This window comes from Stomoxys calcitrans, chromosome 2 (assembly GCF_963082655.1).
Source record: "Stomoxys calcitrans chromosome 2, idStoCalc2.1, whole genome shotgun sequence".
Taxonomy (NCBI): Eukaryota; Metazoa; Arthropoda; class Insecta; order Diptera; family Muscidae; genus Stomoxys; species Stomoxys calcitrans.
In genome coordinates this window covers 153,898,186-153,910,242 of record NC_081553.1, presented here as the reverse complement: position 1 = coordinate 153,910,242, position 12,057 = coordinate 153,898,186, and the positions used below count along the sequence as shown (strand labels likewise).

General features: G+C 39.6%; 1 protein-coding gene across 1 annotated transcript; it reads left to right on the top strand.

Moving 5' to 3' along the window:
* Positions 1-8,894: 8,894 nt before the first annotated feature.
* LOC131994778 (uncharacterized) lies at positions 8,895-11,690 on the top strand. Its single transcript, XM_059361656.1, has 3 exons — positions 8,895-9,068; positions 9,113-11,626; positions 11,682-11,690. The coding sequence occupies exons 1-3, from the start codon at positions 8,895-8,897 to the stop codon at positions 11,688-11,690; spliced, it is 2,697 nt and encodes an 898-aa protein (XP_059217639.1).
* Positions 11,691-12,057: the final 367 nt, after the last annotated feature.

Here is a 12,057-nt window from a genome sequence, read left to right as displayed (position 1 = left end):
ACACTACATTTACGAGAGCATAACCAGGTCTTTAGCCTTATTCGTAAGGAAAGTAACATTTTGTAAGTTTTATGTCTCAAATGTACCAATTTCAAAAACCTTTTGTCGCCAGATATTTACGGTCAAGGTGTAACTGTTGCGCATTTAGTGCAACCCAGAGTTGTACTAAATGTACCTTTATTACATTTTCCTTACATCTTTTTCTACCCTATTGTTTAATATACCATTTGTGCCATTGTAATTGCAAATTGCAAATTTTACCCATGAACATTCCACTAAGGAACAGGGGCAAACTTCTCACATATCAATGGGTGCAGTCCGATTCAAGTTTAAGCTCAATGATAAGGGGCTTCCTTTTTATAGCCGAGTCCAAACGGCGTGCCGCAGTGCGACACTTCTTTGGTGAGAAGTTTTACATGGCATAGTACCTCACAAATGTTGCCAGCATTAGGAGAGGAAAACCACCGCTGAAAATTTTTTTTCTGATGGTCTCGTCAGGATTCGAACCCAGGCGTTCAGCGTCATAGGCGGACATGCTAACCACTGCGCTACGGTGGCCCCATTGTGTGTGTGTGCCATTGTGGACAAAGATAAATCATATTGTCCGGTTCTGTACTATTTATTACCTAAATGTACGAATGGCTTCAAGGGCCGTGCGTTGGTATATTGTATTTGAATCGTATTAATAGCGAAAACGCATCTATGATACAATTGCCACATTAACCACACTCGACAACCCAGACTATTAGCTGTACTTTTCCCAATGCATTTATTTTTGTGTAATGACAGAAATTCTTTCTGTGACAAATTACACTTCTTCCGAACTACACAGATGGAGCTACTGTCCGCATTGTACATAGTTAATCCATTTCTAAAATTTTTAGTAATTTTTTCAGTACTTAAATGTCCAAATTTCTAAAATCCCATGTAGTTATCCAATTACTATTGCCATGGGTTAGGTGGAAAAGAGGGCGCAGATATTAATCTGCCCCACGCCACTATAGACATACACCTAAGCCAGTAATCGGCTTGTTGTGCGCTTTAAAAACTAAAAAATAACCTCAAAAATAAAAATTTTAAGTTAGGAATTTCTTCCTACTTACAAAATCCTTAATTGTTTTCCATACCGCTCCCTTAAGTTGGTTCATGTCTGGTAACGTGTCCCCACCTAAGTACCGGTGTCTCTTAGCTGCGAAAGCCAGTCAATGACATAGGAAATGCTCCAACGTCGCATCTTCTTCCCCACATGCCATCACTTGCATCATAGATTTTGCATAAGTGAGCTCGTAGTCATATGTCTCCCGTCATGACACCAAAAGCTATACTGACCTCCTTCTTACTCCCTTTCAGTAATAGCCTAGCCCTCTCACGGCACTGCTGCCTGCGGCACAGCGTTGGACTGAAATATCACATTCAGAAGTACTCTTCTGAATGTGATACTTCTAATTAGGTTTCCTATCCAAGATCACTCCTAAGTATTTGACCTAGTCAGATATCGGTATCGTCTTATTGAGGAAACGTGGTGCGTTAAATGAAATTGCTGCTGAGTCTAGCTCAGTCATATGCCATATGAAAGACCCTTCTGCATAGCTGATTAAGATCCCTACCCTAAGAAGTATTATAACATCGTCTGCATAGCAGACGGGTTCAAATCTCTTCTCAGTCAGCATCCGTAATACGTTATTTATAGTGGCCACCCAAAGGAGCGACGATAAAATGCCCCCATGTGGCGTGCCCTGTGCTACTTTCTCCCTTTTATTTATGTCATGGGACCCGCAATTTATCAACCTGTTCCTAAGCATATGGTTTATCCAGTCTCTAAGGAACCGGTCCACTCGGTACTATGGATTGGATCAGTGTGTTGGTCCGCACGTTGTTAAAAGCCCCCTCGATGTCAATGCAAACCTCCAATGTGTACGTCTTGGCATTGAAGGACTCTTCTATTTTATGCACAATCTGATTCAAGGCAGTCTCCCCTGATCTTCCCTTGATATAGGCATGCTGTTCGTATTCAAGCAGTTCGCTGGATGTCATACTCTTGATCATGGTATCCACAATACGTTCCATGGTTTTTAGTAGAAAGGAAGTAAGGCTTATAGGCCAGTAGGCCTTTGGTGTCGTATAACTTGCCTTGCCTGGCTTGGGTATAAACACTACCCTTGCCTCTTTCCAGACTTTCGGAGTACATGCAAGTCCTATGCACGCTGTGAAAATAGTTGCCAGATGAGGCGCCAGATAGTCGGCCTCCTTTTGTAGTAACGCCGAAAATATTCCATAAGGTCCTGGTGACTTAAATGGTTTGAAGCTCCTCAAGGCTTCCTTCACCATACATTCAGTTCTGATAAACCTCCAATATTATTATTTCAAGATTCCGGTGTATCCGTGTATCCGTTGTTTCTGCTCTCACTCTCATGTCGTCTACTAACGTTTCAGTTTAGACATGGGTTTTTAAGAGAAACTTTTTCATCTTGGCGGCGTCATTAACGATATCGACCTGTTCGCTGAAAAGCTTCCAGCAGGCACGTTTTGTATTCCTTGAATCGTGTGTAATTATATTCCTTGAGCCGCGTGTAATAAACATCCCAATATTTTCTCTCTTAAAAAGTCTGTGGACATCTTTCCCACTGATGCGAGTCTCCCCGGTCATCCAGTGTTTTTCTTGGGCTGATTTCCTTTCCCGAAGAGTACAACTAGCTTCGAAAGACTCCACCAGTGCAGTCGTAATCCTGTTGATATTGTCGTCAATATCTTCTATGCTTCGACAATCTAAATTATCATGCCGAAGTCTTCTTCTGCGTAGTCTTCTGAATTTTGAGCAGTTGGTTTTCAACTTATTACGGAAGTTTTTCGCATTCGGCGCTGGCCGTGCTATTGTAAACCTAATGTAGCGATGGTCTGAGAAAGAATGCTCCATGGAGACACCCCAATTCCTCACCTCATCGATTAGATTTTCCGAACATATTGTCACATCTAAAATCACCTCCCTAATCCTATTAATAGAGAGAACGGTGTTACCAATATTAAGTGTTATTAGGTCGTTAGTATTCAAGAATCCTACCAGGGTTTGGCCCTGCTTAGTTATGTTGGTACTACCCCACGAAATATGGTGAGAGTTTGCATCGCACCTTATTAGTACATCATTTCCTGCCCGTTTTGCTTTTCTTACCAACCGTTGCAGATCCGACACAGGGGGCGATGTCGGAGAGAAGAAAGGCAGAAAGAGTGGTGCCAGGTATGCTCCACCGTCTCCATGTCTCATCACTGTTGCATCCGACGTTAACAACTCTGGGGAAATAATAATTTGCATTTTTACGACAAATAACGTAAGTCCTCGGCCGAGTAGCAGTGTTAGCATAGAATAATTGGTAGTTGATATAGTATAGTGATATAGATATAGTTCAGTCCAGAAACTTTGTTCCGGTTCGTTCATGGCTCCTGAATTAAGGCAATATGAATCATGCCCTTGCTGATTTTCTCCATCAGAGCGCGAGTAGCTATCTCGCTCCGATGGAGGTTTATATGAATGACCTCAATCATTGGTCCTCCATTAGACGGGTAGCCTTTGTAAGCTGTGAGATGTCCATCTCTCTCACAAGGTCGAGCTTTGCGCCCCAGGGAGTGTGGATACTTCGAACGAGATGTTCCCTCTATACTTACAGCTCATAATTAGTGTGGGTTGACCCCCTTCAGAGTTCAAAAATGTTCAACAACCCGAACTTTACCAAATACCTCATCTGAGATCGACGATCGATCGGCGGCTCCTTACCTTTCTCAGCGACCATCTTCCCCTTCTATGATGGCTGTGGCATCGTTTTCGAAGTCACAGTCCTCCATGAAGACTCAGAGGCCGTTCGCGCTTCCTTCGTTCCTGTTCCAACTTTGTCTCCCTCCATAGCACACTGTTTGGTGTCTCCATTGTGGAAGGGCTTGTTCGGTATTCCCAGAGTACTTAAAAGCGGGGAGCTCTTTTTGTTCTTCAACACTTTAGAAGTGTTATGCTCTTCGGGAGATCTGATTCTCTTTGTAGCTTCCGTAGAAGTTCCTGGAATGTCAGTTCTATCCCTTCCAGCATCCTCCACTTTCGCCCGATTGCGCTGCCGGTACATGTCTCTTACGTCGTGCTCCGGATCGCTTTCCCGGTATGCTTATGAGCTTACCAAAGTCATTGCTCACTTCTTCCGTCATCCCGTTGCCCTCATCTCTCGATTCAGCTGCGATGACTGTTTCATTGACACCGTCGCCGAGTCGAAAACACCACCTTTAAAGGCTGGGGACGAACTGTGCATCCCTCCGGTTTATCCGTCTGACGACTAATTGCGTGCTCAACTGCCAAGCCACCCACACATATAGTAGGGGACGACAACATGCTGCGGTTTGATGCCACCACCGTGGCGTTGGGTCTTTGGAGTTCATTGTGCTTCTAGAGGGCGCAATTCTTAATCCAACAACTGTGTCAAGTATGGTCTAAATCGGTTGATAACCTGATATAGTTGCCATATAAACCAATCTTGGATCTTGGCTTCTTCTTGGGCTTCTAAAAGACGCAACTCTTATCCAATATGGTTGAAATTTTGCATATGTAGTTTTGGTATGACTTCCAACAACTGTTCCTAGTATGGTCGAAATCGATTGATAACTTATATAGCTGCCATATAAACCGATCTCCCCGTTTGATTTTTGAGCCTCTGGAGGGCGCGATCATTACAATACGTTCCATGGTTTTTAGTAGAAAGGACGTAAGGCTTATAGGCCAGTAGGCCTTTGGTGTCGCATAACTTGGATCTTGGCTTCTTCTTGGGCTTCTAGAAGACGCAACTCTTATCCAATATGATTGAAATTTTGCATATGTAGTTTTGGTATGACTTCCAACAACTGTTCCCAGTATGGTCTAAATCGATTGATAACTTATATAGCTGCCATATAAACCGATCTCCCCGTTTGATTTTTGAGCCTCTGGAGGGCGCAATCTTTACTCGATTTGCCTGAAATTTTGGAGGTAGTGTTTTATACGACTCCATACAGCCATGGCAAGTACGGTCCATATCGGTCAATAACTTGATATAGCTCATATGTATATGAAAATGTCATTTAACGAACTTGACAAATGTGATCCATGGTGGAGGCTATATAAGATTCGGCCCGGCCGAACTTATCACGCTTTTACTTGTTTTGCCCAGATTCTTCGTTTTGCATATCATAGAGCTCAATAGAAAAGGGAACCAACAACAAAACTTCAACCTGCACTCTCTTTTTTCTTGCCTCTCCTGAGGAACAATCACATATCAGTAATCAACCACCGCCCTTCTAAACCGCTGATCGTGGCCCGACGGAAGAATTACCGACGTTAGACCAAATAAGTGTATTTAGTGTTTTATTTCTTGGTTAACTGGTTAAATTTGTTTAAAAAGAAAGAAATCTAAAATCTGCCCGGATTTGGTCTTTGTGGGTCTTTGTGTACTTTTTTTTGTGTATTTTGGCCTTTGGCGAAACATATACAAAATTTGGAATTATTGTTTACTATGGGAAACAAATAAGTTGAAATAGAACTTTAAATATTTAAAATTCCAAATTTTTTATCTCTTATTTTTCCTCCTTTTTAAATAAATAAGCTTTCATTCGTTTCGGCAACCTTTGTTTCTTTTGCTTTATTCGCAAAGTGTTTTTTTTTACTTGCCATTTGTTGTTGTAAAACTTAATCTCACATCTGAAAAGAAATATTCGCAATTCCACTTGTTTCGTTCGCTCACAGTGATCAAACTAACGCGTGTATTACTATACTTTTCATCAACGCTGGTAATTGCAGTCAATGTTGATGAAAAAGAAGCATGAGAATTTTCTTGAGATAATCTTGCGCAACATCTCTCGCAGCATGTTGCTATGTAATGATCTCAACATTGTTACTTAAATCAGTGTTTAAAGTGAAAACCATTACAAAAACATTTCTCGCAACCATGAGTGTTCAACGACCTTTACTCCCATACAAATTTCAACCATACCAGCAACATTCCTCTCAGCAGGCATATATACTCTCCCAGTTCTGCGAAAGGCCTTTCAACGATGAAACAGCTGATTAACAAAGTAATTCATTGATCTTTGCTATGTTGCCTTAATATCATCTTTTTTGGAGACAAAGCAAATACCACACTGGCATATTTGTTCAGATATCAAAAGTTATAGAATTTTAAACATAGAATTTTGTTGGCAAAATTGTTGTAACTGCTCCATATTGCGGTCTATATTTTTTTTAAGGAAAGATAAATAAGATAACAAGAAAATGGATTTAAAAATTAAAAAAAGGAAAGCAAATATCGTTATAAAGGAAATAAAGATCTTTGCCTGAAAATATATGTGAATAGCTCTATGGTAGTCGTTTTTTTTTTCTCTCCAATTAACTACCGTTTTAAATGCGAAAAAAACATTAAATTAAACAAATAACATATTTATTTTGGCAAATAACCACACACCAGACCAAGGTGGGGAAAATTACTTATATGATTTGTTAAAATAAGATATTTTTTTGGTTTATTTATTACCTTCCTAATATGTTTTTGGTTTTGTTCTACTTATGGGGCTCAAATTAAAGGTATGTGGGAGTAGACCACGTATCTGGTATCAACATTATGGGCCAACTGTCTAGCGGACGTCCCAACAACATAAAAACAACCAAATAGGACGTATTTGCTCACCAAGACAATTTGGGTCTTAAAGAGAAGGGGACTAAATATTCATAGTTTTTAGGGCCAATACCCCAAAACGGACATATTAGCTGACTTTTGCAATAAGGAGTTTAAATGAGATTAGAAAACGAATTTGATATCCAATTATGAGGGCAATGGCAATGAAAAGTAGAGTCACAAGCTGTGAAAAAATTTGTTAACGCCGACTATATGAAAAATCCGCAATTACTTTTTGGGCAACCCAATATATGCAAGTACTAGGCACGCTGTGAAAATAGTGGCCAGATAGTCGGCATCCATTTGTAGTAACGCCAGAATATTCCATGAGGCCCGAGTGACTTAAATGATTTCCTTAATGGACTTTTCCCCCATTGTGATAAAGGTTGAGTTGGTACATTGAGCAACATGTTGCTGCATCTGTGCACTCCTTTAGTATCTTTTGGTTCATTTCCTTGTCTATCCTGACCAAAGCGTACACTCAGAGAAAATAATTAATGCACGCAATATGAAATGTTTTTATGTGTGACGTGATACCGAATCAGCTTGAGTGGAGATCCACACTCCCCCCTTCCGACGAGCAATAAGGCCGGCATTGCATCCACATCGTAGCTACCTCCCATCTTCCGATTTTTCAATCGTTATATGTTACATTATAAACATAAGTGGCGTCCAACGTGGGGCCCGAATGGGATAATAAATCCTTACTTTCAACTTTTTTAAATCCTGGAATTAAGTCGTGAACATTTTCGTGCGATTGCAGTTGTTGCTCCGAAAACCATTGATGCTGTGCGGCAACTGATATTGCAAGATCGTCTTGTGAACTATCGTGAGATTGAGACAACCTTAGACATTAGTGGGACCAGCTTACATTCAATATTGCATGAACGATTGACCGTGAAAAAATATTTTTCGTGTTGAATCCCACACAATTTGCCAATCGCTCAAAAAAAAGGCTCGTGTCAAAAGAAATGCTCCAAAAGTACAAAACAATAGCATTTTTGATCACTCAAAACACCGATTTGATGAGTCATCTGCCGTATAGTGCTGACTTGGCACCGAATGACTTCTTTTTATTCCCGTACGTAGAAAATAAAATGAGACGTCAATGTTTTTCGACACCTGAAGAAGCGGTATGCGTTCAGGTTGCTTGTTTTAGAGATGATTGAGGAATCAGAGTGGAAAAAGTGCTTCGACAATTGGTTCAAACGCATGAAAAATCATAAAGCGATTTTTTATACCTAATATACGTTTTTGTGTTCTCCAATCCCGAAATATAAAAGGCAACTCTCGTAGTATCACTTTATTTGTAGATCTCTTTTTTCTATTCTATCCTTTCTTCTTCTTTTTCCTGATATCAAATGGTAAACACGTGCAACCTCTGTAATAAGAAATCAAACAGAAATAAATGATACTTTAATTTTTTGGTATTCCGAAATTGTTTTGATTGTTTGTTTTCTTAAATTCACCTTATTTCCATCTCAAAGCTATTTAAATTAAAAAATATGATTTTTTTTACAATTAATAGTTTGCATTTATCCCTGTTCAAAATACATTTATTTTGAACATGAGAGATAACGCATTAGCATTTCATAGCCCACGCGTTGTTATCTTATAGAGTCTGTGTGCGGTTTAGGGTCTATTTGTACGATCGCCTATCTCATAAAACCAATACGCACAGCCGTATAAACCCTGCATGTGTACTTTTAAAAAGGGAATAGATAATGAGTCTAAGAAATGCATGTGTGTGTTTACTTAGGATCGTAAAATATAAGATAAGGAGAAACGGAGATATCACTGCGTTGGTATCTCGTTCTAGTTTAGTTTTAAGATTTTCATTTATTGTAGTGATAGGAAATTTGAAAATAAATGGTCAGTATAAATCTAGCATCAGAGAAGTGCGTTTTAGATTCAGCTCAACATTTGGTCCTTCGTAAAATTGAGTTATCCCCCACCCGAGGTAAGAAGCTCAATGGAACTAGGCCTATAAAGCAATTTAATAAAAATTGTTTAACACCCACTGAAAAATTAAATTCTGTGAAGAAGCGTCCTCGTGGCTTTAAACAACGAGAAGAAAAATAATAATAGAAATCACAATCCACTAAAAAGTGGAAATACAGTGAAGAAGCGTTCTCGTGGCTTTAGACAACGAGAAGAAAAAAAAAAACACATAATAAAAATATCAGAAAAATAAACAAACAAAACTACAAATAAAGTAAAATGGTTCGTCAGCAGTTATACAAGCGTCAAAATGAGATTGGTGAATATATCATCAATTTGAAGCAAAGCTGCCTTAAGGAAACCGCAAGAAGTGTGGCTAAGGAAACCTGCAAAGCCCAGTTGGGGCAAGTTTGGCAGGAATTCAAAAATAACCACACGAAGTTAACCGATTGGGTATCACCGAGGAACCGTACTTTAAAAACAAGTATTATGAGAAGGTGAACTCATTGGTGGAGGAAATCTGTGCAGCCCTAAAGACGAACGAGGATGCAGCCAGCCAATTGGAAACTGGAAAAACTGAATCGTCGGGGTTGAAATTACAACAAATCCAACCGCAGGAAAATGGGGAGTCCAAAAATGAGAAGGAAAGAATAGCGGGAAAAAGGAAGGAAAGAATAAGAAAACTTATTCGAAAGTTAGTAGGAGAACTACTAGAGTTGGAACAACTCAATATTAAAGTCTTGCTGGAAGAAGCAAAAAGATCATGGGAAACACAGATGAATCAAATTAATGATCTATTATGGGAACTCACTATCAACCATGAGGGGTCTTACGAAGACATCACTAAAGAAGTTGATGAAGTAGAAAACCTCTACAAAAGAAGTAAAACAACGCTGATCTTAAGATTGGACAAATGTAAGGAGGAGAGATGTCCTATAAAACTAGCGGAGATAAAAATACCGGACTTCTACGGTAACGTGGAAGAATGGCCATCTTTCCATGATTTATACAAGAAGCTCGTACATGATGCCGAGAGCTTATCGGACGTTGAGAAAATGTTTCATCTGAAAGCTCATATTAAAGGAGAAGCGTCAAAAGTAATTAAACATTTACCGGCAGATGGAAGCAATTACCAGCCAGCGTGGGAGATACTAAATCAACGCTTTGGAAATAAAAGAATTTTGTTTCAAACGATACTAGACCGATTGTTAGATCAACCCCATGTGTGTAGTGAGAACGCTAAACAAGTAAAAGGATTACTTGATACAACAATTGAATGCGTCCAAGGGTTAAAAGCAATGAAATGCAACATCGAGGATGCTGTAATGGCGCGTGTAATCATCCGTAAGCTAGACAAAGAAGGTTTATTATTATACGAGCAGCATACAAAGAAATCGAAAGAAATTCAGGAGCTTAAAGATGTTTTGGAGTTCTTGGAGGAACGATATCAAAATTTGGAGGCAGCAGGTACAAAGAAGTACAGCAGCAATTACAATCATCGGCAACAGCAGCCTATGAAAAGTACGACACTCTATACGGATAAAAGTGCGTGTCTATACTGTAGAAAACAAGGACACTTAACAGAAGAATGTCGAAGTCTGTTGAGATTGCCAGTGGCGGAACGAGTATCATGGGTTAAAACAAAAAATATATGCCATAGATGCTTGAACCACAATCAGAATGCAAGATGCGATAGTACCATCAAATGTGGAACCTGTGGGTTTAAACATCATTCGGTACTCCATCTAACTAAGACATCCACTACATGTGTTGCTAACGGGACAAGGAGTGTCCTACTGGCAACGGCTCAGGTGCAGGTCAAGAATATACATGGAGAGATGGTTACCTTGAAAGCTTTGGTGGACCAAGGATCACAGTCAACGTTTTTAAGGGAAGAAGCAGCACAGATACTTCAAATCCCTCGAGAAAAGGCCAATATGGAATTGCATGGACTAGGTGACAATTTGGTGGGAGTTGCAAAATCAAAAGTAAAAGTTAGGATCCATCCGAGATTTCCCAGCAACTATTCACTCGATGTCGAAGCTCTTATTTTACCAGCGTTAGCTTCCGTCCATTTGGATTCTTCGTTAGTACACAACCAGGGTGTATGGAAAAACTTTCAATTGGCTGATCCAAACTACTACAAGAACGAGAGGATAGATATGGTGCTTGGCGGAGATGTGTATGTGGACATACTAAAGAACGGAATACATAAGAAGCATGGAATGTTGGGGCAACATACCAAGCTGGGATTAATGTTGTCCGGCCCATTAACGATTCGAGTCCCAGTAGCGAAAAAAGGTGTCAATGTCACTACAGAGATTGAAAGATTTTGGGAAACTGAAGAGTTGGATATGGACATGGTTACAAACGATGACGAAAAATGTTTGGATAATTATGCTGCTACAACGAAAAGAAATGAAGAAGGGCGGTTTATAGTTCAAATCCCCTTCAAAGAAGATAAAGAGCTGGGAACATCGTATAAACAGGCAGCAGCCAGACTCATTAGCCTGGAGAAAAAGCTCATCAAGGATAATGCTATGAAGCATGAATACTCAAGAATTATGGAGGAATATATTGCACTGGGGCACATGAAGCCAGTGAAACAGATTCATAGCAGTAAATATTATTTACCACATCAAGCGGTTGTTCGAGAGGACAGTCTGACTACGAAAGTCAGAGTGGTTTTCGACGGTTCCGCGAGTACAAATAATGGAAGAAGTCTGAACGACATAATGCATGTCGGGCCACGGTTGCAGAGAGACGTCTTCGACATACTACTCAACTTTCGTTTAAAAAGGTTCGTGATTTCTTCAGATGTTGAAAAAATGTACCGCCAAATAATGGTGGATGAGGAGAGCCAGCGGTATCAACATTTTCTGTGGCGGAAAGATAGGAATGAGGAAATCAAAGAATATCAGCTGACAACAGTGACATTCGGAACAGCAAGTGCCCCGTTCTTGGCCGTAAGAACCTTAATGCAGATTGCGAAAGAATGCGCGGATACGAAGGTGAAGCAAATAATTGAAGAAGATTTTTATATGGATGATCTTCTTACGGGGGCAGACACAATAGAAGAGTGTCTCCAGCTTCGATTCAAAATATCAAGGCACTTAGAGGGTTATGGATTCCATCTCAGAAAATGGTGTTTGTTTGGGTTCAAACTAAGGGTTTTGCCTTCCGAAATAAAACATAGGAAGTTTTATGTTTAAAATTCAAATGTGGTGGTGATTGTTTATTGTGATGTTCTTTTCTATGTTATTTAAATTCATTAGTTATAAGTAGATCGTAGTGTTTAAGTAGCAAATATTTAGGTTTAGATAGCACAATTCATAGATTTAAGTAGAAGTAGTAAGTAGATTAAAATTTAAATTATGAGTATAGTTGATTGTAGTAGATAGACATTGTATTTAACAGGTGGGGGGTTTGCAATATTAGAATT

What these genes read in the sequence shown, in the direction of transcription:
- LOC131994778 (XM_059361656.1), top strand. Translation starts at nt 8,895, where the DNA reads ATGGTTCGTCAGCAGTTATACAAGCGTCAAAATGAGATTGGTGAATAT. An exon ending in ACACGAAGTTAACCGATTGG is followed by an intron (nt 9,069 to 9,112) that starts GTATCACCGAGG and finishes TATTATGAGAAG; the next exon opens with GTGAACTCATTGGTGGAGGA.